Source organism: Canis lupus, chromosome 11 (assembly GCF_011100685.1).
Source record: "Canis lupus familiaris isolate Mischka breed German Shepherd chromosome 11, alternate assembly UU_Cfam_GSD_1.0, whole genome shotgun sequence".
NCBI lineage: Eukaryota > Metazoa > Chordata > Mammalia > Carnivora > Canidae > Canis > Canis lupus.
Window position 1 is genome coordinate 69,390,493 of NC_049232.1, and position 27,621 is coordinate 69,418,113.

A 27,621-nucleotide genomic window follows, 5' to 3' on the forward strand; every position below is an offset into this window, starting at 1 on the left:
ACTTGTTTGTCTGGCTATGAGGCTCCTTTAAATGCTGTGCCCCCTGTGTCTTCAGCTATTGGCTTTCAGAGTGTTGTTTGACAGAGACTGAGAGTAGGAACCACTCAAGAATAAAAGTCAGGTGCCTCTGCTCAGAGAAGTGATGGAATCTTTCTCAAATTTGAGTATGAGACAGTAGAAAATTTGCTTAGTGTACACAAGCTTAGATTGCAGATACCTTTTCAAGAATGCATGAGTTGGCTTAAGCAAGGTTCATTTGTCCTTCAGCGTTAGGGTATAACTCAAATGCCAGCGCTCCCTTACTTGTTAGTTTGGGGTCCTCAAAACCTGTTTCTGTGTTTACTATATACTTAGTTTGCTGAATTGAACACTTCTTCCAATGCCCGCTCCTCCCAAAGAATCTAGTCATAGAAAGCATTAGGAGAAATGTAGACTTTACTGAATATTTCATAGAGGAGACCTCGGAGGAGGTTGACATAGCACACTGCTCAGCAAATGACTTCAATTTTTCCCCTCGTTATTTTATTTTCCCAAGTCCTTCTCATCCATACCAACACTGCTGTTTTTTTTCTTTTCTTCTTTTAAATTTTTTATAGTCTTTCTCTGACAAACCTTCCTGATTTCCTACATTTTTCTTTTCCCTCCTCCTTTTTTGAGAAAAAATGCAAATTTTATTCCCTTCTTCTGCATGGCAGTTGAGGGTCCCTTTTGCTTCTGAAGTATAAACTCTGGAGCTTTATACTTCAAGGGCAATGGTCCTTTTATACAGGTAAGGTGCTCCTTTGTAAAAGGACAGATGTCAAGGCAGGTTGGTGTAGCTAGAGAAATCTCATGGCTACCCAAGTCAGGAGAGGAGGTTTCCATTGCTCAGAAGTCTTCACCATTTGCAGGGTCATCATCATTTATCAACAACATTTTGGGGCCTTAATAACCCTCCACAGAAATGATTTCCTGAGAGACATTTGAAGCAGGGAGCAGAGAGAGATCATGTGAGAAATGAAAGTAGCTGATCCCTGACCAAATGGCCGCATTACCATGACCACTGCACTACCATCAGCATGCTGATGGAGTGCTTGCTGAATGCACAGCCCTTCCCTACAGGAAATGAAAGCTGTCTGTTGTTGATGTATTGTCAGTCTGAACTTGAATGGAGTCAAGCCTGGTCAGATGGTTTTCCAAATACCAGGAGGCTTTTTAGATTTTGGATGATCAGTTGGACAGTCCTTTCTTTTATACATTTTAGAACCCACAGTTCACATCCCACCGTTTACACTGAACCTCATCCCCAAATTCTGACTCTGTTGAGGTGACATGCAGCCAGATCCTAACATATCATTGGATTTACACTGGAGTGAGTTGAGGGCCTTTCCTTTGGTTGGGGGCTTCTAGAACACCACTTGGAATCTTAGTTGGCAGATCTGGGGTGAAAGATCCTGGTCTTCTGAGTTGGAAGAGATTTTGGAGAGATTCAAATCCAGCCCCTTCATTTTTTTAGTTATGGATCCAGAGTTCCAGGGAGGGGAAAGGAGTAGCTCCAGGTTGTACAGTGAGTTAGTGGATGGGCCAGGGGATAAATCCATCCCTTCTGATACCCATGTGGGGCTTTTCCCACCATACTGCCTTGCTTCTCTGCCTTCTATTTGAAAGACATTTCACTCAAAACTGTTTTTTTTTTTTTTTAAACCCTGGACCCGTATCTTCCCAAGAGACAGAGGAGAAGCATATTATTTAATACCCATTGTGGTTTCAGTCTTGGTCTAGAGTTTTCTTTTTCCCCAAGTGTTTGGATGGATGAAGTACTGTATGGCAGAGAGTTGCTTTCTTCCTGAAGGCCAGAAGAAATGGTTCAGTCTGAACTACTATATAAGAAGATAGACAACACATTCTCAAGAGGAAAGGTGTTTGTATCCACATACTGGAATTTATCCACCTTGACTGATATGGTGCTGTTGACCTGGAGGTGCTCCAGCAAGAACTGAGAGAGATTTTGGTATATGTTCTTGGTTTGCGCTCCAGACTCACACACTGTAACCAGCGTCTGCTTTTTGACATCTTTGTTGATGAGAAGCTCCAACTTCAGGTCAACAGAATGTTCTGGGCATTTTACTAGAAATTGCAGTTGGCAAATGATGACATACCAACCTGGGAACTGGATTACCAGATTCCCATCCTGATATCTGACTCCACGGACAATACCATCTTTGTTCCAAGATAACTTGGATTTGTTTATATGCTTGGACACTGGGGAGAGAAGGACAAAAAGACAGAATTATTGGACATATTTCAGGTGCAGATTGCAAAATGTGAAATTTTTATTCAAGGTTTCCCACTCGAGATCTGTATTTTCTATAACATTGCCTGATATTCCAACCATCTGGAATATCTTCCATATTACTCATTCTAGGTGCTGCTTAATATTCAAGGCACAGGTGCAAAACCACCCCTCTTCTTTTTCTCTAATGCTTAAAGCTGGAGGGCCAGAGCACACATGGTAATGGACCGCTACCTCGTATAGAATCATTTTCTACTTATGTGTTACCTTATAGTATTCTGTTATTGTTATAATTATTCTATTTCCCTTTTCAGACCATGAGCTCCTGGACTATAGTCCCCACAAGTTCTGGACCATTCATTCATTCATTCATTCAATCATTCAATCAAAGCTTTATCACTAAGGGATTGCTCTTTGGTAGACATTGCATAAAGTATCCGAAATATGGTATTTATTTAGTTTTATTCAATTAATAACCAAATTAGGCATTAAGATGTGCAGGAGAATCTGTTGATTTTCACATGAAGATGGATCCTTTAACAATTTCTTGTCTCAATTTTTAAATGTCTTTCTCTCTTCAAAAGGGCAGCCAGGCATAACTGTACAAGTGTACACTAAGGGGCTCTTCCCAGCTGGGATTTTTAGAGAAGCAGAGGATTGGCCGACCCTGTGAGCCGACATGTTCCTGTGGAAAGCCAAGTCTCTCTGAGTCCTAACAAGTGAAAATCAGCACTGATTAGTCAGGGTGCCTTTCAGAACTGGAAAGCTGGCCTTCGTTTTAATTGCTTCCATGCCTTCTCTTTAAACCTCATTGCAATTCAATTGAAGAGAGAGAACTAATCTAGCAGCAAAATTGAATTTTTAAAATGGGCAGAATGGCTATTCAGAGAATCTTGGCCATCCTCTCCATATCTCGGCTTTCCCAGTGTAAGTGCCTTGTATTGTTTCCTTTATAAGGGGCCTCTTACCTGAAGCAGACTGCAATATGCAAATAGGCCGCGTGCAAGCACGGTCATTAAGCTGTCAATCTGGGGACAAGGCAATTTTATGTTTTCCTTGTGAATAACTGGACAGAGGCAGAGACCAAGAGCCTGCTTCTCTTTCATGAGGAAAAGCAGACTTGCTTTTCCTTGGCCCCAGATTTGTAGGTGACTGAATAGAGAGGGTGCTTGGGGATCAGACACAAATGCCTTCAGAGGCCAGGTTGGCAACACAAAAGAGTGAAGAAGGCTGAGAGGGGAGAGGTCTTGTGGCTTCCTCCCCTTTCCTACTAAGGTCTTGAAATTCAAATTATAAAAAATATGCATGCAGGCTACAGACCACATCTGCAGGTCATATTTGGCCATGGGCTTCTACTCGTGATCTCTGGCTTGGAAGCTTCAGAAGGGCCATAGGAAGTGGCCCTCATATGGCTAGAGTTTCTGGATTCAGTTACTGACCTTGGAGGTAGGCCCATGACTTCTTGAATGGAGCCTTTTCCAGTATACATGAGATGTCCTCTGAGCAATTCCCTAAAAAAAAAAAAAAAAAAAAAAAAGGAGGCCACACATTAAATGTCTTTCTCTGCTCTGGGGACTTGGAGACACCAGATCTTTTTCCATGACTCTTTGATGGAGGCAGTTAGTGTGTTCTGTTTCCATTTGGGGGCCTAAAAGGAAGCCTGTTTATTTCTCATTTTGCCATCAAGTACTTTAGGATTCTTTAAATTAGTTACTTCCACTTGGCTTTTATAAAAGAGTAGAAGTTGGGGGAAGAAAACCAAATATGACCTGAGTGCCCATATGTGCCAGGTGCCCTTCTTGTTCCTTTATCTACTTCACTTAATCCTTGCAGCAACTCTATGAGAATGGTATTAAGTTCCTTTTACAGGTGGAAAGAAGCCTGGGGACCAGACAGATTAAGTATATTGTCCCACATCACTCAGCCAGGCAGTGGTGCTCAGAATGATAGTACTAATAGTAATTACTGCTATCTTCCCTTTGAGAGTGCACCAGATACTAATATGTGCACTTTTACATATTTCTGCTGATCTAGTTCTCTGAATAACTGATGCCTAGATAGAGTCAATGATACGAGGTCAAGCAAGTTGGTGGTAACGTTGAGATTCACCCCCATGTCTATCTGATTCCAGGCACCAGTTTTCCTCCACAAAGCCATTCACTGGACAGTGGAGATAAATACATTCCTGTGCTCAATTTTAAGAGGATATAGGATTATAGAGATCTAAGCAGGAAGGCTGCTATCTGGAGCTTCCTTGGCAGGGGAAAAAGACAGTGTTTATGTCATTATGGTATTTACGAAATAAAAATATTTTTAATATATTCACCGGTGATGCTGGCTTAGCAGCTTCTTATTATAAAAACAATTTTATATGCGAAGAACCAAGTTATACATTTCCTGTAGTGACTCATGAATTCAACTTACTCTGGGTAAATTCCTTCTTCTCTTTGGATGTTGGTTTCCTATCTATAAAACTGGGAGATCTCTTTGATGATGGCATCAGAGTGACCGTTCAATCCATCCATCAGAGTCTAGGCAGCCATGGGCCTGTTCAGTTGAAGCAGCCACACTCTGATGTGTTTGCTCACTGGATCTCTGAGGGGTATCTGTTGGGCTCACGATATCCCCCCGTTTGCCTGTCTGCTCCAGGCTTGAGGAAATGCCTCCTGGCCTTCCTCACTTCCCCGTGGAGCCTTGAAGAGGTTGGAAGTTAAGTGAACAGTTCCCTCTGCTGTCTGAACAAGCTCACTGCTCGCAGCAACCCCTGCAGAACCAGGGGGCAGTTTTCATCCTTGTCTGCCCTCAACCCATAAAGATGCTCTGGCCCAAAGGTCTCCTTGGTGATGAGGGCTGGTAGGCCAGCTGCCATTCTTTTGATCCCATCTCTTTACCTGGCATTCTTGTCCTGCCTGTTTCAGCCACAGCCCTCACTCTTGAGGTGTTAGAATCAGTTACAACATGAGGGCTGCTTATTTTCTAATGCACTGTGAGTGCTGTTAGGAGAGTCCCCCTGGCCAGCGTCCCCTTTTTTGGGGATGTGAAACATTGAATCAGAAAAAAAAAAAAATGCAGCGAGGCATACCTGGCCGTGTCTCTTCTCTGCTGGGAGTCCCTTTCTGACCTTACTGTGCCTGCTGGATTGGGGCCAAGATCCTCCACAGGTGTTCTTGGTCCCTACTCTTCTGTCCCTCCTGCATTCTCCAGTCTCACCTCCACCATCCCTCTTTCCCTTGTGCTCTTGATCCTGATAGTAGTAGCAATAGTGCAGACAATAATAAGAGCTGATACATACTGAGGGATGGCGATTTCCCAGGTACTCTGTGAAGCATGCTGCATCCAGTCTTTCACTTAATTCCTACAACCACCGCATGAGAAAGGTACTACAGTGATTTCTGTCTTGTACGTAAGGAAGCCGAGGCTTTAAAAGGTTAATTACTCATTCATGTTTGCACAGCTAGTCAGTGGTAGAGTGAGATTCAAACTCAGGCTGTCTGACTTGAATGCCCAGGGCCGGTTACTGATGGTTGTATTGGTGTTTGGGAGCCGTGGTGCCTCCAAACACACATGTTAATTTGCCTCACCACCTGGAATCCCCCTTGCACTGGGAAAGTTATTCCTTACTTAAAGCATGGCCTTGAAGTCATCTCTGACCTTCCTTCTGTTTGCCTATTTGCCTCCTCCATTAGACTGTGAACCCTCAGGGCAGAGACAACTATTTATATATCCCCACTGCTCAGGGCGGGAGATGCTCTGTAAATGTTTGTTGAATTGAATCATCCAGTCTCTCCCTCTTACTTCCCTCCATGGAGGTCAGGTGGGTTCTGGTATGAGTGAGGTGAATGGGGATGCTCGTCTTGCCTTTCCCCTTAGGGCTGGAATAACACTCAGCCTCATTTTCCCATAGTTCTTCAGGTTAGCTTAGATTAAAGGAGAGGACAAGACTCATGCCCTGGGCCGAGGCCAACACATCATGCCAAGAACAGGCTCTGCTCATTGGCTGGAGGCCCCCTCACATCATGTCACTTGTGGTGGCATCTGTCAGGTGAGCTTCTGTAAACAGGTGGCTAGAGAAGTACAAGCTGGGGCTTGCCTCTCACACATACACATTCTGTTTTTTCTTTCCCCTTTGGTCTTTGTATGTTTGGTTGGTTGACCTCAGCTGTAATTCTGAGAAACCCAAGGACGGAAAAAAAACCCAACCAACATAACACTCATTCTGAAGCATTTGTGTTTCCTGAAGTCAAATGGCAAGGTGTACTTTAGTTTTTCTTTAAGAAACTTTTAGATGAAAAAAAAAAAAAGAAACTTTTAGATGATTTCAAGCAAAAGGAAAAACATGGGCAACCCTCTCTGAGAATGGTGTTGCTGGAACTTCCTGAAGGAAAGGGCCTGGGAAAGGGACACTGGAGAAGCTGTGGGTGGAAGGGGGCAGTTGAATGTGGAGAGGAGCCTGGAAGAGGGCATGGTTGTTGGCCCTTCACATCTGACAGGCTGTCAGCAGGAAGGTGGTGCAGTCTGCTTGGTGGGGCCCAGACACCAAGGCTTTATGTGGAAGTTTGAAGAGGTGACGCACTCAGCTCATAACTGACATTGCCCTTGTCCCCATTTCTCAAATGAGGCAATGGTAAGACCTTCTCTAAGGACACACACAGCCCAAATATTTGACCAGTTAGTGCTATTCAAACATGCGCTGGGCTGTTTTGAGGGTCATGAGGCTCTTATCAAGAGCCAGATGGGCATTTCGCCAGCCATGTGTCATCACCCTGTGTGTCCATGATATGACTTTCTTTTTTGGTTATGAAGACAGGAAGGAGTGATTTACAAATAGGTAGTGCTACCTGCAGCTGGAACCCTCTGATGTCCCTGGAATTTTTGAATGCTGGGAGTAGGGGAGCAAAACACCCCTGTTGCATTCATTTCCCAGATGAATTCGATGTCTGGGGCAGGAGGGGGGTGGGTCTTAGTTTGAAGAACTGACTGCTCAGGTGGCGGAAATAAGAACTGTTTGCAAGTCATGGCTGAGTTGACGGCATGGGAGTTAGAATCTGGGAATTTCCCCTCTCTGGGCCCTAGTGTCCTTAGATAGATGAAAAGCAGTGGGGATTTGATCATCTAAAGGGGCCCTTGTAGTTTATTGTAGCAGGCCGTGTAGACTCAGCTATACGTGGCCAGGCTTGCTGCAGCAGGGGGAAAGTCAGTCCCCGTTCCAACTGTCTGTCTTAGTGGGCATGTTGCTCTATCCCATCTAGGAGACTATCTTCACACATTTAGATTTCTAGACACCTGCAGTGGTAGAAGAGGACATTTTAGATCTGGGGACAATCTAAGTTATGAGCAGCCTGATTCTATGAGAATTTGCATGGTTTGTAGAAATGGAAGTTCCTTGAGAGGTTACATGGTCCAGTCTTGGTAAACATATAACACATGTGCTCCCCAGTGTTACCCTCATGGCCGACTAGCCCTAGGTCACCCCTGAATTAGCGACAGAGGTAGACTAGAGTCTGAACACCTTACCTCTTCTATGGGGGTATTCTATCTTTCAATCAACTTAAGTACTCTGAATTTTTCTAAGGACCAAGGCCTTTATATGGGCAAGATTTATTAGCCTAGACTTGGCCTCCTCTAGGATCATGAAACTTTTCTGGGCATTGTTTGGAAGACTGGAGAGGAGTATGTGCCAATGAAACCCTCTTGTCCAGTTTCACAGGAGAGCTAGGGAGAGAGAAATGTTGCTTAAGTAGTTGAATAGATCATGTTCTAGGGGCACCGGGGTGGCTCAGTCGGTTAAGTAGCTGCCTTCAGCTCAGATCATGTCATGATCTCTGGGTCCTGGGTTGGGCTCCCTGCTCGGGGGCGGGGGTTGTCTGTTTCTCCCTCTGCCCCTCCCACCCCACTCATGCTCTCTCTCTCTCTATCTCAAATAAATAAAATCTTAAAAAAAAGAAAACAGCATGTTTTAGAAATCAGCATAATGGCAACCTAAAGACTGGCTCTTGCCTTGGGATCTCAAGATGTAGGACTTGAAAGGGCCTTTGATGCCAACTTAACCAAGACCCTGTTCTATGAGTGGGGACACTGAACCCAGAGGAACTGAAGGTCTGGCCCAAGATGTCACTATAGATTAGTGGTAGAGCTGGGTCCAGAGCAAATGTCTCCTGACTCTTAGTCCAGGGCTCTGTCTTCCATTAGTCTTTCCATGGAGGAGGGAGGGTTAAATGTAGGATGAAGTGGGTTTGCAGTCGCCATACACACTGGACTAAAAACTGACGAGACAGCTGGAGGTGCTGGGAAAAGAGCACTAATGAGCCTTCTGGCTTCCTCTTGCAGAAGAATGCCAGCAGGTGACTTCAGGACCATGTGCCGAACCCTGCCAAGTCATAAGTCATACGCCTTGATTAGGCTTCCATCAAGATGCAACAATGCCCAAGGTGGCAAAACAAACCACACCAACCATTCTGGCCAGATGGTATGTGGTCAGAGTGCCAGGTACCTTCCAGGTTGGTATTAGGACAAGACAGACACAATATATCTTTTAAAAAAGAGCACCTGGGCTCTGGTCAAGGCTTTTAGCTGTCACTTCTCCTTACTGACCCCCAGTTAGTGCATACCTATACATTCACATGATAATAATCAACCCAAATGGATGGTTGTTGCAAAGATGCAATGGATGTAAAGTAGCCAATATAGCATGTGGCTTAGAGGAGATATTCAGGAAATAGTATCCCCCTCCTCCCCTACTCCCATTTTCCATCTTATAGTAGACAGTTTAGCCATGCCACCTAGCAGAGCCAGCTGGCTGAAGAAATGCTCAGAAAAGCAAAGTTCAGGGCATTGTCTGATAGATTGAAGTTTCTCAACTATGTGCATGAATGTTTGAGGCCACCTGATGGCTTCCGGAAGTGTGTGTAGAATGCTCCTTCCAACTGTTGAAAATATTTTAAGCCATTCAAGAAGCAGAGGAATTATCTTAATGATGGTATCTACCAAGGTCCCGGCAGTCCCTTCCTCTGGTGGAATATCCAGGAGAGTCCCAACAGTGACATCTAGGGGACAGTCGCTCCATTATCAGTAGAATTGGGAATTAAAGTGAATCCTCAACCTAAGGGTCATTTGAGCTGTCTTCAACTTGACCATTCCCTCGATGCCACAAAGCCAACTAGTGGTGGAAGGACTCCAAGATGGGTTATGTGTTAAACAAAGGACAACAAGGTGACTCTGGATTTACAAACAGCACTTGGGGAAAATACTCATCCCCGTGTGCTCAGTGTTAAGCACATAGAACATGACCAGTAGGTACAAATTGAGGTCAAGCTGGAATTCACTTGAATTTCTTGACAGCTTTTTTAGAATGTTGGAGTCTTCTCAATCCTGAGCTGTTGCAGTATGTAAGATAAACCTATCTGACTATCTGACTTTTTGGAATTCACTTAATCTAAATGCAGGTGGAATTGGTATTATCGGGGGTAGTTAAGAAGCATATAAAGTATATAATTCAAAAGGCAAAGTGAATCTGATTTTACATGGTAAAAGCTGCTAACATTTTAAGTATTTTTTTTTTAAACCTCCTAGCTATTCTAGATGCTGAGGTATGATACACACTTAGGAAGTCAGGCTTAGGATCAAACAAGCTTGGGTTCACGTTCTATCTCTGCAACTTCACTGAGTTGTGTGGCTTTGCGTAAGTCACCCAGCCTCTTTGAATCCTCCCCAAAGTGAGGATAGTAACAATCTTCCTTGAAGAATTTCTGGAAGGTCAGATGGGATAATACCTAGCAACCAGCTTGGTGCCCAGCACCCAAAAGATGCTAGGTGATGGTTGGCTCCCATTCCCAGGTCCAGGGCTCGTGCTACTGGGCCTGTAGAAATTCAAGCCAACGCAGGCGGCATCCAGAAGATTGAGTGAAATACATCATCCACATTCCGCTTTCTCTCTCTGTCCTTCCTTTTCTCCCTCTGTCCCTCCTCCCTTCCCCTGCCTCTCTTTCTGTCCTTTTTCCTTCCCTGATGTATTGGAAAGATGGGGATTTCTTCTAGATTTAGAGACCTGCAGCTTGTGTGTGCTAAATTCAAGTATAAATTTTAATATGTTTCTCAGCGATCTGAGTATGTTTTCCTCTGCTCCCGTCTCTTTTTCCCTCCGTCCCTTTCCCTGGCAGCGGGGGACGCGGATTACAAACGGGTTGCTTTGGCACTCTGGATGGCCCCTGCAGGACTCTATTCCACTTAATTCTGAGTGGCCTGTTTTTCTAGCTTATTTCTTGTGGAGAGATTCCGGACTCCTGTTAGCTCTGCCTTAAGAGAAAGTCAGTGTAAAAGTGGGCTTTGCGTGTGTTTAAAGCACATGGAGAAGCAAATAGGCTCTTTAAGGCCTGTGACTATCTGAAAAGCAATTTGCCCCCTGAGCAGAAGAAGTACTCCCTCTTGCTGGGAAAAGTCCAAAAAAAAAAAAAAAAAGGCACATGGCAACTGTTGAATTGGGCAATGGAGAACCAGAACAATCTATCGGATAGAAGTGAGGGCTCTGCTGCTTTCAGCTGTTCTGGGGGTGCGGGGGCTGCTCCTTCGCTACCTGCCTCTGCTGCTGCCAGCGTGGCGTCCCGGTGGGGCTGCGGCCTCTGGATCGCACACGGCCACACGACAGCAGGGATATTGCCTGTCTGTGGGCGGGTTCACTAGGTACGGTGGAGAGCCAACCTTACTTGAGCTTGTTTAATGCCCACATTTTCTTTTGGGCAGAGGGAGTGGAGAGGGCAATCCTAGATTGCCAGGACGGTTAAGCGGTCCCCTTGTCTAATCCCAGGAGTGTCATACTCGAAGCAAGATCCGCGCCAGGGTCAGGCCGTCTGGCTTGTTCCCTCACTCTTGATATTTTAGACAGTAGGAAACTCCAGCCCCCGAGAGGGAGAATGCATTGTTTCAAGTCCCAGGATGGGAAAGTGGGTATTCCAAAGTCCAACCTGGTTCTCTGTCTTTGCGCCCCCCTGTCTCCAGCTGGGTACTGGATTCGGGAGAAGGTGCTCAGAGGAGGCCCAAGAATGTGCCAAAGGGGCTGCAGAACCCACATGTGGTCTGTCCACTGGTCCCCCCTCCCCCACCTCGGGACCTCCAGGAACCTGGGGCCCCATGACATTCTCAGGAAAGGCCGACAAGGAGTCCTCCGGCCTCATGATGCCTCAACCTCAAAGCTAGGGCTTACTTTTGGAGGCCAGACCCCCTGCCACGGGCTGTTTACGCCCCCCCCACCGCTGCAGAGCTCCAGAACAAGAAAGCAAAGAGCTGTGGGAGCGGGTGCCCAGGAAGCCATAGGGTTGGAAGTGTGCCCAGCCTTGGACAACCAACTGGAGGGACCACAGCGGTGTTTTACTGAGCATCTGGCAACATTGTCCAGGAGAAGCAAGAGTGCTCCAAGGTGACTCAGCCTGGATCTTGAGGTCTTGCCCCATTTCTTACCAGCTGTGCAAGCTTGGGCAAGTCAGTAACCTCTCTGTGCTCCAGATTCGGTCCCCGTCACCCGGGAGAGTAAGATCCTTGGGGCATGTTGTGAGGACTGCCGGGGGAGTCTGAGCACAGCCCAGCGCCGGGCACAGGTGGGTGCCCCTTGGCATCTGCTGTTTTCACCCCCTTAGAGCCTCGTACACATGTAGTGGGGAAGACAAGACAAACCGGCTGAAAAGTTGTCTACAGAAATCCTGTGGTGTGGGAAGGATTGTCATTTAGTGGTTGGGATGTTGGGAAGGCCCAGGCCCACACACCGAGGTGGCCAAACCCGTTTTATAAAATAAAGGCAGAGTGTGTGAGGAGAGGGGCTGGGGCTGGGGAGGACAATTAGGTAAGAGGAGAGTGGGGGAACTCGCGGGCGGGGGGCTGAACCCCAGGGCGGAGGGCTGTCCTTCGAGACAGTCCCAGGGGCTGCAGCGACAGAAGTCTTACAAGGCAGGCCCGGGATGGAATGCACCGCCCTACTGCCTTCTCCGGGACCCTAAGTCACACCAAACCCGGCTGGGCGCGTGGGAGAGTCAAAGTGCGGCAGAAGCAGAAAATCAGAATAAGAAGTGAGGAGAAGCAGCAGGAAGCCCAGGCTCTCCCCAGAGCCCCCCCCCCCCCTTGCTTGCTCACCCCTTGTGGGGTGGGGCGGAGTCATTTCATTTGGAAATGAAAGAACAGAGTGGCTCTCGTGTCCCAAGGATGTAGGCTCAGCCAGGTAGAGACAAAGGTCGTGTCGGCTGTCCCCTGTCACCCTTGTGGTGGATCCGGGTGGGGGGGGTCCTTATTAACCCCATTTTCTAGGGGTGCCTGGGTGGCTCAGGGGTTGAGCGTTTGCCATTGACTTAGGGCGTGACCCTGGGGTCCCGGGATCGAGTCCCGCATCGGGCTCCCTGCAAGGAGCCTGCTTCTCCCTCTGCCTGTGTCTCTGCCTCTCTCATGAATAAATAAATAGAATCTTAAAAAAAACAAACAAATAGAAAAACTCCATTTTCTAGATGAGAGGAGAAGGATGTGGGGCAGGTTCTCCTCCCCATGGTCTTCCTGGCCCACAGTCCCTGCTGAACCCCCAGAATGGCCCACCATGGCCTTAGTCCTGTGGAATGAGTGTGAGGTGGCATTCTGCTGGTGACCAGTCTCCCGGCCAGAATGGGAAGCTTATGTTGGGACTAAGAAATCCTTTCATTACAAAAAAAAAAAAAAAAAAAAAGTCTGGTTTTCCAATGGTTATCCTGCAGCTACGTGTCATCCTGGGTTGATACCTGAGTGTGTGTGTACCTGGCTCTGCTTCCCAGACTCCGGGCTGCGGCCCGCTTCCTGCTGAGGATGTACAGTTTGCATTAGCTCATGACAGAGGGCTCCCTAGAAAGTGTCTGGCTCCTGCCCTTGTCCCCTCCGCCCCCCTCCCCCAAGTGACAAACCACATGCTGCCTCTGGAGCTTCCTCCAGGGGTTTCTGGGAGGTGGCTCCCCTCTGCCAGATGTCTCACAATGGCTTTTTAAAAGGGGCAATGTGCTGCCTGTATCTGCTTACGGGGGGCTTACTGGGGAAGGGGGCTGTGGCTACGGACTTCCTCAAGGTGATGGTTAGATTTGTTTTCTTCTATATTCACACCTTAAACAAAAGAATCGGAGCATCATGAAGTGTCCAAGCTGGAAGGCCCCTCTCATTTCATTTTAGTGGAACCTTGCTGTTAGGACGAGGAAAGACTTGCCCAGAGAAACACAGCTCCATTGTAATACAGCTTCTGACCTCACCCTAGTGCCGTGTCTACAGTTTGCCTGTGGTTGAGGGAAAGGTGGGTGTGCATTACAAACAGGGGACAGCCAGGGAGCACGTCGCAGCTGGTCGCTCGCATTGCATGGCCGAAGCACATCATGCAGGGAACAGAGAGGAGCCCTAGCTGCTGACCCCTGCTCTGCCATCAGCTCCTTGGCTGACCTTAGCGAAGTCACTTTGACGGTCTGGACCTCAGCTTCTCACCTGCCATCTGGAAACTCTAATCCCTGTGTTGCTCGCTTACAGGATCAAGGCTAAGAGCAACCCAGACAAGGCACGGGAAGATCCCTGACAAAAGTTTCCTAGCCTCGGTGGGGATTATTATTAACATTTCTAAAACCTGGTTGCAGAAACATTGACTTGTAGACTGAGGTGGGCCTTGGATTAGTGCATGCTCTGACGCAGTGACGGGCAAGATAAGAAGGGATTTGATAAGGGGCCTAGTCCATGGCTCCCACAGTTTTGGGTTTCAGGGGCCAGAGAAATTTACCCCTAAATGAAAATTCAGTGACCAATATAGGGCGGGCAGCTTTCGGTTTCTGTCTGTTGTGCCCATGAAAACTAAACAAAACAAAACAAAATCACTCGGGCAAAAAGCAAGCGAACTCAACTTGCCTCCGTAGCAGCTTCAGGTTGTAAAAGGAAGGACGTGTTTATGCTTTAGGGAAGGATGTGCTCTCAGAGGAGAGGGGTGCCCCTTATGTTGAAAATAGGTGGCCGTGGGAAGAAGGGCTACCTTGTCCTTCTCTTTTCTATTTCAGGCTGGGCTGGTGAAAACCGTCATAGGGACAGAGCCAGCAGTGAGAGCCCCGGTGCTTGGCCACCTGTGAAGGCTGGGCTCTACAGGTAGAGGACCTGTGATCCAGAACGGCAGGGGGTCCCATTGTCTCATCAGAACTACCCTTGTCATTGAATCCTGTTCCTGTCCAAGACGGCCTCTCTCCCTCTCTCTCAAGAGGTGAGAAGTTCTGGTCTTACTCGGAAGACCCGAGTGGATGCGGTGGTGGAATGGACGGAGGAGAGGAGGAAAACGGACAGTGACTCAGTGTGCCCGGGTTTCCTGCAAGGCTCCATGAGAACGTGTGTCCCATGTTCTGACTCCAGAGCCTGTGCTATTTCCATAATAAGGCTCTCAACTTCTGTCTGCCCTGTAGGCCAAATCCAGCCTCGCACCTCATTCTAGAAATAAAGATGTGTGGACCCACAGCTGTGCCTTCTGGTTTTCAGAGCCAAGGGCTTCCCCTGCACGACAGAGGCTTTATGGGAATTGAGGTCGCTTGTGAAGTAATTCCAGGCGGGGTTAACATACTGTTGATGAAGCTGTAATTATCAGTCTTCCTTGAAAGATCCAGAATGCTTGTCTGTTTGGGGATTTTCCTTCTCTGTGTGGTAGGTAGCAGGAAAGGCATGCCTAAGGCTTCCTGAGGGAAACTCCAAGTGGAACGCTGTTGGTTTGTGGGGCTGTGTTCAGACACTTGTGTCCTCCGGGCCCATGGATGCCCTGGTGTCTCTAGCTCTATGATGTCTCACCCTTTCTTTTTAACTTTTTTTTCCTCTGGGCTGTCTGGTTATCCCGCTGTGATGCTGCCTAGGTTCAAAAGTTTACGGGGTGGAGGTGGGTTCATGTTCTGGGGTGGAAAAAACAATGGATAACACATGAGGACATCTGGCTTCTGGGTTTGGCTCCACATGACCTTGGACATGACACTTCATTGGGTCTTACTTTTCCTCTTCTGTTCAAGGAAAACATTCCCCACATGATCTCAAGGTTTTTCATCCTCAGTGTTAAGCTAACTCTGCATATCCCCCCTGGGGCTCAGAGAGACGATGCATTAACTAGTACCTGCAATGATAGGAAACGTCCTCACCCCCTGGTGAGGACGAGGTCGGTTCTTACAACCCTACCTTCATCAGGCATTTTGACTACTACCAGTTATTTAATGATTGCTATGTGCCGGTGGCCAAGCCCAGCAATTTATGGATAAGATCTGATTGGCTTCTCCCATCCCTTCGTGAAGTAGGTAGCATTATTCCCATTTTACAGATAAAAAAGCCTGAGGCTCCCAGGGGGGACGTAGACCCAAGATTCATACCCACATTTGCCTGACTCTAGATTTCAAACTCTTTAACACAACGGCGCTTTGCATTCCTGTCCGTGTCCATGTGAGGGCCTATGCCACTTCATTAGTGGGAGAGCAGCGGCCACCAGAGTGCCCAAGGGAGGCTGCTCGGGTGAATCCAGATGCACCTGCTCAGCTCTGAGCAGCCTCACCTTCACCTCCACCCACTTTTCTGTTGGGCACTGCTATGATCTTTCTGGCTGTTCACCCACTGTGATGCCATATGATTCAGTGTACATTTACTCCCAATTCCAAGGTCTTACCTCCTTTAAGGGGGAATTTTCCCGGTGGGTTGGGAATGGAGTCCTGGAAGAGAGGAAAGAAAAAAAGAGGCAGTGTGAGATTGTCATGAATGGAAAGAACTCATCATTTTCTTTTCCATTTCGGTTGCCCTCCAAGTGCTGTGCAATTTAGACTTCATGTTCCATTTGACTCTTCAGTTAAAAAGAATTAATTCACTGACCTAGTTCACGCTGGGCTCCTCTCAACCCTTGGCCCAATAACTTGCCTATCAGAGAGACAATTTGAGGGGCTTACTATCCATATTTCACAGGCGAGGAACTGGAGGCTGAGCAGGGTAAAAGGAAAAGTTTGTGGCAGCTCAGGGGACCAGAATCTGCAACCCATCGCCCTGTCCAGGGTTTTTGTTTTCACCTCCACATTTGATATTTTCCCCCCTTCGGTCAACAAAAGAACAAGCAAGTGTAATATATAAACATATGTGGGTTTTTTTCCATATTTGATTCATCAAACAGTGAAAATATGCTGCAAACATACCTGGGAAGGTACATCTCTATCTTTCCTGTGGTTGGAAATTCTGAATTAATTGAATGCTTATATGCCAAGCATTGTGATGATACCGTAAATAATGAAATAGGCTCCCTGCTTTCGTGACTTTATTATGAATGTATATATGATTATCATATCTAAATTTTAACTATATAATATAAACTCAAAGGAATATCATGTATCTATAAATCCACATTACATGTTATGTTATTTATTCTCTAATACACATAAATATATGTATATAAATATTTATACAGGTAAGTAAGAAGTTGATAGAAGTGACTTGTCTTCTGAAAGGGGGCCTCCTCCTGGGCTGGGGGATTAGAGATACTATTAGGGAAGTCTTGTTGGGGTGCTCTGAGCAAGTAGGTAACAGAAGGAGCACTGCTCTTTACCTCTTCACCCCGAGCCTCCTTCCCCTTTCTCCCCACCTCAGCCGTGGAGGTGCACCTCAGGTGTCTTGCCAATAAAGAATAAAGTATCTTATTTCTCTTTTGACTTGTCCACATTGGGATCTCCTGTAGTGCATTGGATTGAAATATTAATAAAGACCCAGATAGAAGTGACATTGATATGGGTGAAAATAACTCCTCAACCTCTTCCAGAGCAAGAAGTTAGCAGCTCTGCAAATCTTACTTCCTAAGTGTCGGTCTGAACACCTAGAACCATCTGGAGCTTCCCTTTTATCCCACCATTTCCATGGGGGCCTCTGTTCCTTTGCCTTCCACCGAGGGCTCATTTTCTCATAAATGGATCTCTTCTCCAGCTCAAGCGTGTTGTAATGAATTGAGGAAGCCTCCCGAAGACAAAACCCTGGCATAGCACTGCTCTGGAGATAGCGGAAGTCAGCATATACTCCAGGTCGTCAGCTTTTCAGGGCAAAGGAAGTGAACTTGGCTTGGAAGGTCCTTCCCTCTCGGCTCTAATAGTCTATGATTTTATTGCTTTAGTTGAAAGCTCTTAACCTAAGTAACTTTGTTGTGCATTGTGGTCTCTCAATTACGCATGCAGGTCATAGGAAAACCTGACATCACAAAATTCCCCTCTGTGTTGGCTCTGCAAGACTGCAAATAGCATTTCGAAATCTAAGGAACAGCTAGTGTGCTACAAAGTATGATCGTCAATGGATGTGATGTGCAAATGCACATAGGAGGAAAACATCTATGTTTAAATGGGGTGCTAAGATGGCTAAATTCATCGGTCACCCAGGAAAATATCCATCCATGGACAGGGAGAGAAGGCTGGCAGCGTAGAACCACTGCGGCCATCCCAGCCTCCACGAGCCGTCCGGGAAATGCCAGAGGGTTTATACATCCAGCATATATTGAGTGAGCACCTGGTCTGGTGTGTGCCAGGAATCACTTTAGTCACTGGAAGATGTCCCATGGAGTTTATGGTTTAGTCATGAGAGCAGTCATTTAAAATATACAAATAAATATATAATTGAATTCCAAGTTGAGGCGAGGACGATGAAAGAAGAGAGTTTCAAAATAACCCTTCTCAAACTTTTACACACGTTATGTGCATCACCTGAGGAGCTGATTAAGATGCAAATTCTGATTCTGCTGGTTTATCTGGAGCTTGAGAGTCTGTATTTCTGACAAGCTCCCAGGTGACGCTGAGGTTCTTGGCCCACGGAACGTAGGCCAAGGTTGTAAGAAATAGTATCTGGGAGGAGGACCTCATTTATATGGGGGCCAGAGGAGGCCTCTGTCTGTCACTTGAAGGCTGTTTTCCTAACTTTAGGTGGGAGTATGCCCAAAACAACACATCTTAGTACAGGAAAGAATCCTGTTGCTTAAACCTTCACCCAGAGCCCAGGGCATCCAAGATGGAAGTGTGATTTTTCCTATTTTGGAGAGCTCCTAGGATGAAGTCTCCTTCACTCCCCTGGCTGCCCACGGTAGAAAAGCTCAGAGAAGCAGAGCCAGAGAAGGAACCTAGATGTCTTTCAGTTCATCAAGCTAATTTAGTAGAAGAGGAAATTGAGATACTCGTGAGTCAGTGGCAGATCCTGGATTGAAATCCTCTGGTGTTCTTTCTACTGCCCCAAGAGAGATGCTAGCTTTGGAAGCCAAGGAAGGAGACGCTCATTCTCCCCTCTCTTTAGCAATCCTTGCATTTATAGAAAGGATTCTGTAGAAAGGCAGGGTGTAAAGAGATGTGACTTTTACAATTTTCTGGGAGTTGTTTATGCCCTAGGCAGTATCTAGTGCTGTCTATCAACTCCTCTTTGGCAAGGTGCCTCCCGGTCCTAGCATTCTCTCCCCAGTCTTGCCTGGGGACCTGGGTCCTGGCTGGGGAAATATGGACCATCTTGCTCAGCGAACTTGGCTTTGAGGTCAGTTGCGCATAGGATGGACATGGACACAGACACAGGCTAATGCACCCTCCCAGGCTGTCATTCTCAGCTCCATTGAGTAGCTCAGGAAACTTTATCTCCATGGCTAACAATCAGCTGTACTTCCTTCATTGAACTTCTTTTGTTTCAGACTCCAGGTGTCTGATGGGTATTTCCAACAATGTTTCTGTGGAGGGAGGGAGGAACCATCACGTTTAACCTGCTTGTCCCCAGGTGGAATGACTCAGTCCCAAACATGTTGCCTGCCCACGACTCTGTTTTCCTGTTTCCTTTTGTCACTGGGATTGGAAGGCAAACTCCTCCCAGATACTATTTCTTTCTTTCTTTTTTTTTTTTTTTTTTTAGATTTTTATTTATTTTATCATGGGAGAGAGAGAGAGAGAGAGAGAGAGAGAGAGAGGCAGAGACACAGGCAGAGGGAGATGCAGGCTCTATGCAGGGAGCCTGACATGGGACTCGATCCCGGGTCTCCAGGATCAGGCCCTGGGCTGAAGGTGGTGTTAAACCGCTGAGCCACCTGGGCTGCCCCCTAGATACTATTTCTTACAACCTCCCTACACTGGCTTGTTGCAGACACACAAGATACTGTATATAACATGTTGGCAAGTGCTTGAAAAATGATAGCTATTTTGGTTATTCTCTTGATCCTGATAATGTGTTTAATTTGCTCCAAGACCTTGAAAGACTCATTCCTTTCACAGAGCAATGCTGCATGGAAGCAATCGCATTCCCAATTGTGCTTTTGATCAAAGATGTCCCTTCTGGTTGAAAATGGCCAAAGGCAACTAATGGTTGGAATATGCCAGGGAGATTCCATATCCTGTTTCTTGCTGGCCTCACCTTGTCTTATAAGCTGGGTCATGGAGATTTTTGGCCAGGAATGTTTCCCTTACTTTTGAGCAATCATAAGGAAGTACTTCATGAGGGTGCTTAGTCCTCCAGGGCTAAATGCTTTCCATGCATTTATTTCATTTGGTCTTTACCCCAAGAGTTAGTGATTGATGAAGGCTTAGCGATTTCAGAAGGTCCTATAAATGGTGAATAGCAGGGAAAAGATCCAAATCAAGGGTCTTGACTTGGAAGGCTATTCTTCAATGCCATGCTATGCTTCCTTTCTAGAGTAGGGCAGGATGAAGCTGGGGCAGAAAATTCTTCTGAGACTCAATGAGAAAGTAGATGGAAGTCAAAGAAAATCTTCAGGAGAAAGACAAATTTTTTTTGGCAGATTTTTTTTTTTTTGGATAGCTTAAAGCAGTGCTGAAAGGACCAGAGTGGCTTAAAGCAGTGCTCTTTCCACTAGGGATCCTGTTAAAATGCTAACTCTGGTTCTGGAGGTATGGGGTGGATCCTTAGGGTTTTCATTTCTAGTAAGTGTTTAGACGATGCCAGTGCTGCCGGGCCATGTTACTTTGAGTAGCAAGGGCTGAAAGACGTTATTCATTAGGCAATCAGAACATCCAAAGTCTTCCTTCCCCAAGGAATGGGGAATGGCTGGCTACAGGAGGCTGGGCTCATACATGGGTTTAAGAAATCTTTCTACTCTGCTGGTGGACACAGCGTCCTACTCTCTTATCTACCTCTATCAATGCTTCTTCCCAGCTACCTCTACTTCCTGCTGTTCCCTGTGCAATCTGGGCTGACTTCTGTTCTGGCCCTGCTACTTGTCTCCTGACACCTGGGCTTGCCTTCTTCTGGGCTGTGCCTCTGCTCACTGTTCTGCCTCACCTGGAAAGCCCTGCCCCAGCTCCACCTGCCACCAACCTTCCAATGGAGAGCTCTTCCCTACTGAAGAATACCAGTTAATAAATGCAGAAAGAATGATAGGATTAGGCAATCATCATTTTTCATCCCTTGGTGCATTTCCTGATTCAGACAAAGATCATTGAGGAATGCCTAAACCACTTAAAGATATTTGTGTGTCTTTAAAGTGTTACCCCACAGATTAATTATTAGTAGGAGAGAAAAAAGTGCTCACCAGTGGTCATCACCTTAATCAAGTAACTAAACATCATCACCAATAATGGGACAAGTTGACATATGCCTCTAGGTGTGCTGCAATAAGAAGTATGTAGCATTGCCTATGGACTGTTCTTGACAAAAAAGTTTCATCTGAAGGTAGTCACAACAAACACTAAGCCAAATCCAAAACTTGGCCAATTCTACAAGTGCAGTAGCCTGGACCCTTTGAAAAAGTCAATGTCCTAAGAAATAAACAACGAAGGGCAGAAGAAATTGTCAGATGATCAATTCTCAAACTTTAGTGTGCCTATGAGTCACCCAGGGAGCTTGTTAAAAAGCAAATTTTTATTGAGTGGGTCTAGAATGGGGCCTGGGATTCTGTATTTCCAACAAGCTCCCAGAACCGCTCTTTAAATAGCAATGTTACTAGACTGAAACGGACATAACCAAATGTGGTGTGTGACCTGAGTGTGGGTTCAGGATCTCCAAACAAAACAAGGCACAAGAGCTGAGGAAGATATTTTTGGACAAGGGGGCAGTGGGCATTGTTCTATGGACCGTACATTATTACTAGATGTTATCATTGAATGGACATTGACTCTCTTGGCTGTGACATTGCAGTAAGGAGGATATGGGGGCTGAGACACTTGCAGGCCATGCCGTCTGCACCTTACTGTTATACACATAAAAAGAGCACAAACAGGACAAAATGTTAATACGGCTGATTTAGGTGAAAGGTTATATGGGTGTTTAATGTTCTATTTTTCTGTAGGTTTTGAAATTTCAAAACAAAACTTTGGGACTAGGGCATCCTTCTAATTCTTGGAGGAGGCTCAGCTTCTGTTCTAGCACTTCTGCAAGCCCCCCCCCCTTTCATCCCAAACAGAAACTCTTCCTCCCCTCCCATCTATGGGATTCTGTGACATTCTGTCCTGAGCTCTTGGGTGTTTGGGCCTTGCTTAGAGAATCCCCAGAAAATGGGGCATTCTGTCCCATGCACATGGGTCCTCCCTTTCTACCCTAACACAGGGCTTGCCCCTGTGAAGACTTTCAGTGGGTTTTTTTTTTTTTTTACTTGATAAATTGAATGCATTGAGACAGTACTATGGGTAGAGAGAAGCATCATGGGGCATTTCAACTCACCCCTATATTGTATCTGAACATAAAAGCAAACCAAAAACCATACGACTACCACCAACAATCTCTATACCTAACCAGACGCTCAGTGCACTCTAGGTGGGGAGGTGGAGAGTAGTAAAGTCCTTAAAAAAAGGAATTTCCTTCACTTATAAAGGGAAAAGAGGCAGCTGCTTTCTCTTTCTAGAAAGGATCTTTTTGAAAACCTAAGGATCCTGAGCCCTTGTTCTAACCCTTTGGAATGTAAATAAATCTCTTCAGGGACTGGATAAGCCTAGTTTTATAGAATTGGTTTATAGAATTGGCCCTTAGATTGAAGACTTTATAATTGGTTTATAGAATTGGCCCTTAGATTGAAGACTTTAGAGACTTCTGAAATGACGCCTCTACTGTCAACCTGACAGTCCATCTCCTTATATCACCCTTTGTTTCTGGAAGAGATAAGAAGGTAGTCACATAACAAAACAAATTTTATTGTTTTTCATTTGTTTTGCTGTACAAATTTTGTGAAATTTCATCCTGACAGATACGCATGGACTCTGTTGTGCTTACTTAATAAATCAGTTTTCTATCTTTCTATATGGATGTGAAGAGGTGTTTCTTTGTTAGCAGGACTTTTACTGCCTCCAGAGTATGTTGGTATAATCTCTGCTGAGGCTGACTGATGATATTTATTGAAGCGAAAAATATACATTCTATTCCCATTACTAGGAATTTATCCCACAGATATACTTGCAGACGTGCACAGTGGGTAAAGCGACTAGAGAAAAATATAAGTGTCCTTCACCAGGTAGATAAAATAAATTATGAAGCAGTCATACAACGCAATACTATGTGACTCTTCCAAAGACTGAGACAGACTTTCGTGTGTTGGTGTGGAAGGGACTCCAAGATACACTGTCAAGTCAATAAAGCAAGGTTCAAAAACATGAGTCTACTATAATGACATGTTGTACTATATATTTGCAGAGGCACAAATTTCTGTGTATTTTTTCAAAGGACAAGGAAGAGTCTGTTAGTGGTGGTTGCCTTAGGGAAGAGGGAATGGTGATTGGGCGGGCAGGGTGTGAGTGAGTTTTAATTTCTTTTCCCTTATTTACTGTTTACTTTTCTTAAACCATATGAATAGAATATTTTATAACAAGTATACTGGTTTAACTGTAAATTAAGGAAAACTACCACAGGGACTCTCAAGACATTACTACATGATAAGTTCTATAAGCAACACAAAAGCAGGAATTTTGTTAGCTTTGTTCAAGCTGTATCCCCAATGCTTAGAAACACGTAAGATGCCCAATAAACATTTGAGATTGAAACCTAAGTTTCTCCTTTGCCTCGCACAAGGAGTCTGACCTTGGAGTTTTTTGATCTTCAGGCCAAATCTCAAGGCAATCCTTGTTGGTTTTTCCTACAGGCCCTGTGTCTTCTCTCTGTACCATTGGCCAGGAGTGCACTCTCCTCTGATTTCTCTTCCCCACCTGCTTCAAATTTCTCAAGCCAGTCTGGAATTCCAATCTCCAGTGAAGTTTTTCTGAAACCTGGGAAAACACTCTGTCTCCTTCATTTGTGGTGTCATGAAAACCCTATGTAACAACCTTCCATCACTTATTATATATTATGACTTATCTTGTTTTATTATATTTTAAGACTTATCTGTTCATGTGCTTCTTACCTAGAACTGTGACTTCTTAGGCTGTAAAACCATTCTCATGGTACTCTATCCCTGCCCCCTTCCAACCTCACACAGAGTGCTATGTAGCCGCCGACCCATTCCATTTTTTGATAGTTGGGATGTGAGTTTAAGTTTCTCAGGCCTATCCCATTGATTTCTTTACCAGGGGTCCTGTTATTAGAGTCTTTCCTTTTATCTAAATTCCTAATGTCAGCCTGCATTCCCTCTTCCTGCAGAAAGCCTTCCTTGATAACCCAAGGGGATAACTCTTCTTAGCTCTTAGGACAGTTAATGTCTGAATAATTTATTGGAAATGATAGTTTATTGTGCAGTATAAAACACTGCACATTTAATATCACAATTAGTATGACAAGCCTTAGCTTTTAAGCAAGTAACTGATATCTCCCAGACTAAAGAAACCACAGCCCACCAAACCATATAATCAGATTGTGAAGTGAATCTTTTCATATCCTCATATGAGAAGTGAGTCAAGGAAATGGATGCGCAAGAAGATAAAGCTCCCGAAAGAGGAGCAGGAACAAAATTTCTAAGTGTTTCTGTGGCTGGCTGATAGGTAAAGGGAGTGTTGTTCTCATTAAACAATCGAGCACAGTCTTGACTCTATCACTTTCTCAGGATGACTTAGTTCAAGCCCCTTCTCCTTTCTGTTCCTGCTTTTCCACACATACAAAAATGGGCCAGAAAGATCCACTCTAGTTCCTTTCTGGAAAGAATGGAATTGCATAAGGACACTTCTAGAGCTCTCTCCAGCTTTAGAGTTCACCATCACCCCCAATACCTTCCTTCCCTTCTTCTTTCCTTTCATTTTCTTTCCCTTTCCTTCCTTCCTTCTCTTTCCTAGTAGTTCTAGATGCAACATTTAACTAAAGAAACTTCTTAAAGACCACTTCAGTTTCTTTTCTTTGGCCATTGCTATAAAATGATATACTTCTGGTTTACTTCAAATTAGAATTACAGAAATGATCTAGCCTCTACCAAAAAAAAAAAATGCCCTAGAATATTTCCAAAAGTATTATTCTTAGTATACATGGATGAACTCATTCAAGGATGCATTTTATAAACCTTACGATCTAAATCAAATGTTAGTAACTCTGTTTTCTTTCACTTTTATGGAGGTATGAGCCTCAAAGCTTCATTTAAACTTCAAAGCTGGTGACCCTTGAGAAACAGATACCCAAATCTCTTAAAGCCTAGTTCCATTCACCAATCCATGAGGTATAGAACATTCAACCTAAGACAACTGCAGGGAAACGGAAATCTTGCAGGATTGTAAGAAAAACGGGAGCTCTGAAAGAATAAGTAGAAACATTCTCACCTTGGCAGGGCAGGGCACGAGGGGGATCAAGTTCTCAAATTACCAAAATAACAAAAACTTCTCTTCATTCAAAAAACGCATGAGCGAAATATACCACCAATATGGTATTTTCTACAAAATGCACACTGGCCAGATTCTCTGTAAACACCAATTTCCTAAAATATGAAGAAGTGTCCTCCTTTGTCTCTTCTGTTTTTGCAACAAATCTTACCATTTCCTCCAAACAAAGCCAATTTCCTGAGATGTTTGCCTCTACAGTGGGTACCCATAGTTGCTTGTAGCTTTAGTATTCTGAGCAGTCTCAGAGGCAACAGGCATTACAAATATTTCTATGTTCTGCCCTCGTGCTCTGGGTTTCTCGTGACATCCTAAACTCTTCCAAGCAGTGGCTCAGGAGGAAGCCTCCACTTGCCTTGTAGGCTTTAATTAGCTCTAAGGACCTAAGCCTGGTCTCCTGTCTTGCTCCTTCTCGTATACACCTGGGTCACTGAAACCTAGCTCCTTGTTGAGAAAGCTCTTGGCAACAGAGGAGGCCCCGGAGAACTCAACACTGTTTGAACTGAGAATAGAGAACCTTGAAGAAGACATGGTAACAAGTCGTGTGAATCTGTTATCAGATTTCCTTATCACTTCCTTCTCAGATACACATCTCTGGCCCAGCAAAAAATTTAAATCTTAATTTCTTAATACTAATAGCTCCTGTCTCTTCTTCTGGCCCATGTGAGTCTGCAAACTTTTGAGGTGACTGCTGAACATATTTTCTCTTAAAAGCCAAATTATTTCAGAGAGTTGAGTTCCTGTTTCTTTTCTCCCTCTTTCTACATGATATATGTACCAGATGTTGGTTTTTTCTTTCTTCTTCTTCTTCTTTTTCTTCTTCTCAGCTACTTTTTGTTTTTTTCTCAAGCCTTTCTCTCTGGGGAACACTGAACGCAAATCAGAAAAAAGGTGACCAGAAGTCCACTTACCGTCTTCTGAACTACCAACATCATGATGGTTGCCACAGCAAAGATGAGACACAGAGCCAGCGCCGTGGTGGTGAAGTAGAAATAACCACGGCTTGTGGTTCCCAAGTGGCTGGCGACAGAGCCTGCTGGCACATGCATGGCTGTGTCTTGAGAAGGGGCCATTCGGTTGAGTGCTTGCTGCAGCCCTGGGTCCATTCTTATATAGTCTTCCCACAGCACACCTTATCTCTCCTCATCTGATTCAGTTCTGAGCCCATCTCTGTTCCAAGAAGGATTCTCCCCCTGCATCCTGGATCATGTGACGTGGAAAAAAACCTTCACCAGCTGCCACACGAAGAAACTCTTCTCTGGGGGCGTGAGGCGAAAGACAGCAGCAAGGGTGGGGGAGAGGCTCATTTTTCATTGCCAGGGATGAATTTGAGGGCAGAGAAACTGTAGCTACAGAGAAGGTGGTTGATGTCAGAGGGCGAGAAGGAAAATGACGGTTTCCCTACTCTGGGGTGTGTGTGTGTGTGTGTGTGTGTGTGTAGTGAGTGAGAGAGAGAGAGAGTGCACAAAGCGACTTCTGTTTCACTTAGACTCAGCCACAAAACGCCTTCCTGCTTGAGAAGCCGCATCTTCTCTTCAGCGAGGCCTGCAGCTCAGAGGACCTCGTCAGAAAATGTCTCTGTGCTGGGCCTCCGGGAAGCTGGCGCCCTCGCACTGGGCTGTGATGACTCCAGAGGGTTTGGTTTGATCAGAATCAGCTCCTGCTGGAAACTGGAGATCGTTCCAGCTGCCTGGGAAGGAAGCGCCCACAAGCATGGCCATGGGGCCAAAGGGGGCGAGCCCACCGCAGTAGGAGACGTGGGGGCAAATGTCAAGAGAGTAGGAATCTGGAAACGTTGATCTTTTCAACAAAAATTCCTGCCGGCCCTATTGGGAGGGGTCAGCCCCGCAGATAAACCTGGGCTCGCCTGCCCAGTTGCAGAAAAGGGAAGGGACTGGCGGTGGCGGTGGTGATGGGGGTGGGGAAGCAGCCTGGTGCAGAGCGTGGGGGGTGTGTTCTGTGGGCGTGTGCATGGTGGGCGTATGGTATGCTCGTGTGTGGTGCACCTACGTGATGTGTGGCGTGTGTTGTGTGTCTTATGCATGGTGTGTGTGTGTGTGTGTGTGAGAGAGAGAGAGAGAGACTATTGCAGCCGAAGCTCTGCGATCTCAGGCACAGTGCTAGTGCCAGGTGCGCTTCACACCTTGCCTCACTCCACCCTCCCCTCTGCCCTCTGATGCACCTAACACTGGCTTTTCACACATGGCAATATTGAGGCTCAGAGAGCATGAGGACGGCTCATGCTTTTTTTTTTCTTCTTTTCTTTCCTTTTTTTTTTAAATACACATTTATTAGCTCACAGTTGCTGTGGGTCAGGAATCCAGGCACAGCTTAGCCGGCTCCTTTGCTTCATAGTCTCTCACAAAGCTGCAATCAAGGTGTCAATCCAGGACCTGTCATCTTCTCTGAAGGTTGCACGGGGAAAGGATTCACTTTCAAGCACACTAAGTAGTTGTTGGCAGTTTTCAGTTCTTTGTGGCTGTTTGAGTGAGTATCTCAGTTCCTCACTAGGTGTTGACCGGAGGGGCTACTCTCAGTCCCTTACCACACTGGCCTCTCTCACATGGCAACTTGCTTCATCAAAGCAGGCAAGTTGAGAACTCAATAGAATCTCTCTAGGATGTATGTTTTCATTCTCTTTCTGGTCTAAAATCA

At 45.5% G+C, this 27,621-nt stretch overlaps 1 protein-coding gene across 1 annotated transcript; it reads right to left on the bottom strand.

Moving 5' to 3' along the window:
* Positions 1-417: 417 nt before the first annotated feature.
* On the bottom strand, positions 418-26,399 carry TNFSF8 (TNF superfamily member 8). Its single transcript, XM_038553222.1, has 4 exons — positions 25,878-26,399; positions 15,918-15,960; positions 3,712-3,783; positions 418-2,241 (listed from the first exon to the last, which is right to left on the bottom strand). The coding sequence occupies exons 1-4, from the start codon at positions 26,070-26,072 to the stop codon at positions 1,847-1,849; spliced, it is 705 nt and encodes a 234-aa protein (XP_038409150.1). The 5' UTR covers positions 26,073-26,399; the 3' UTR covers positions 418-1,846.
* Positions 26,400-27,621: the final 1,222 nt, after the last annotated feature.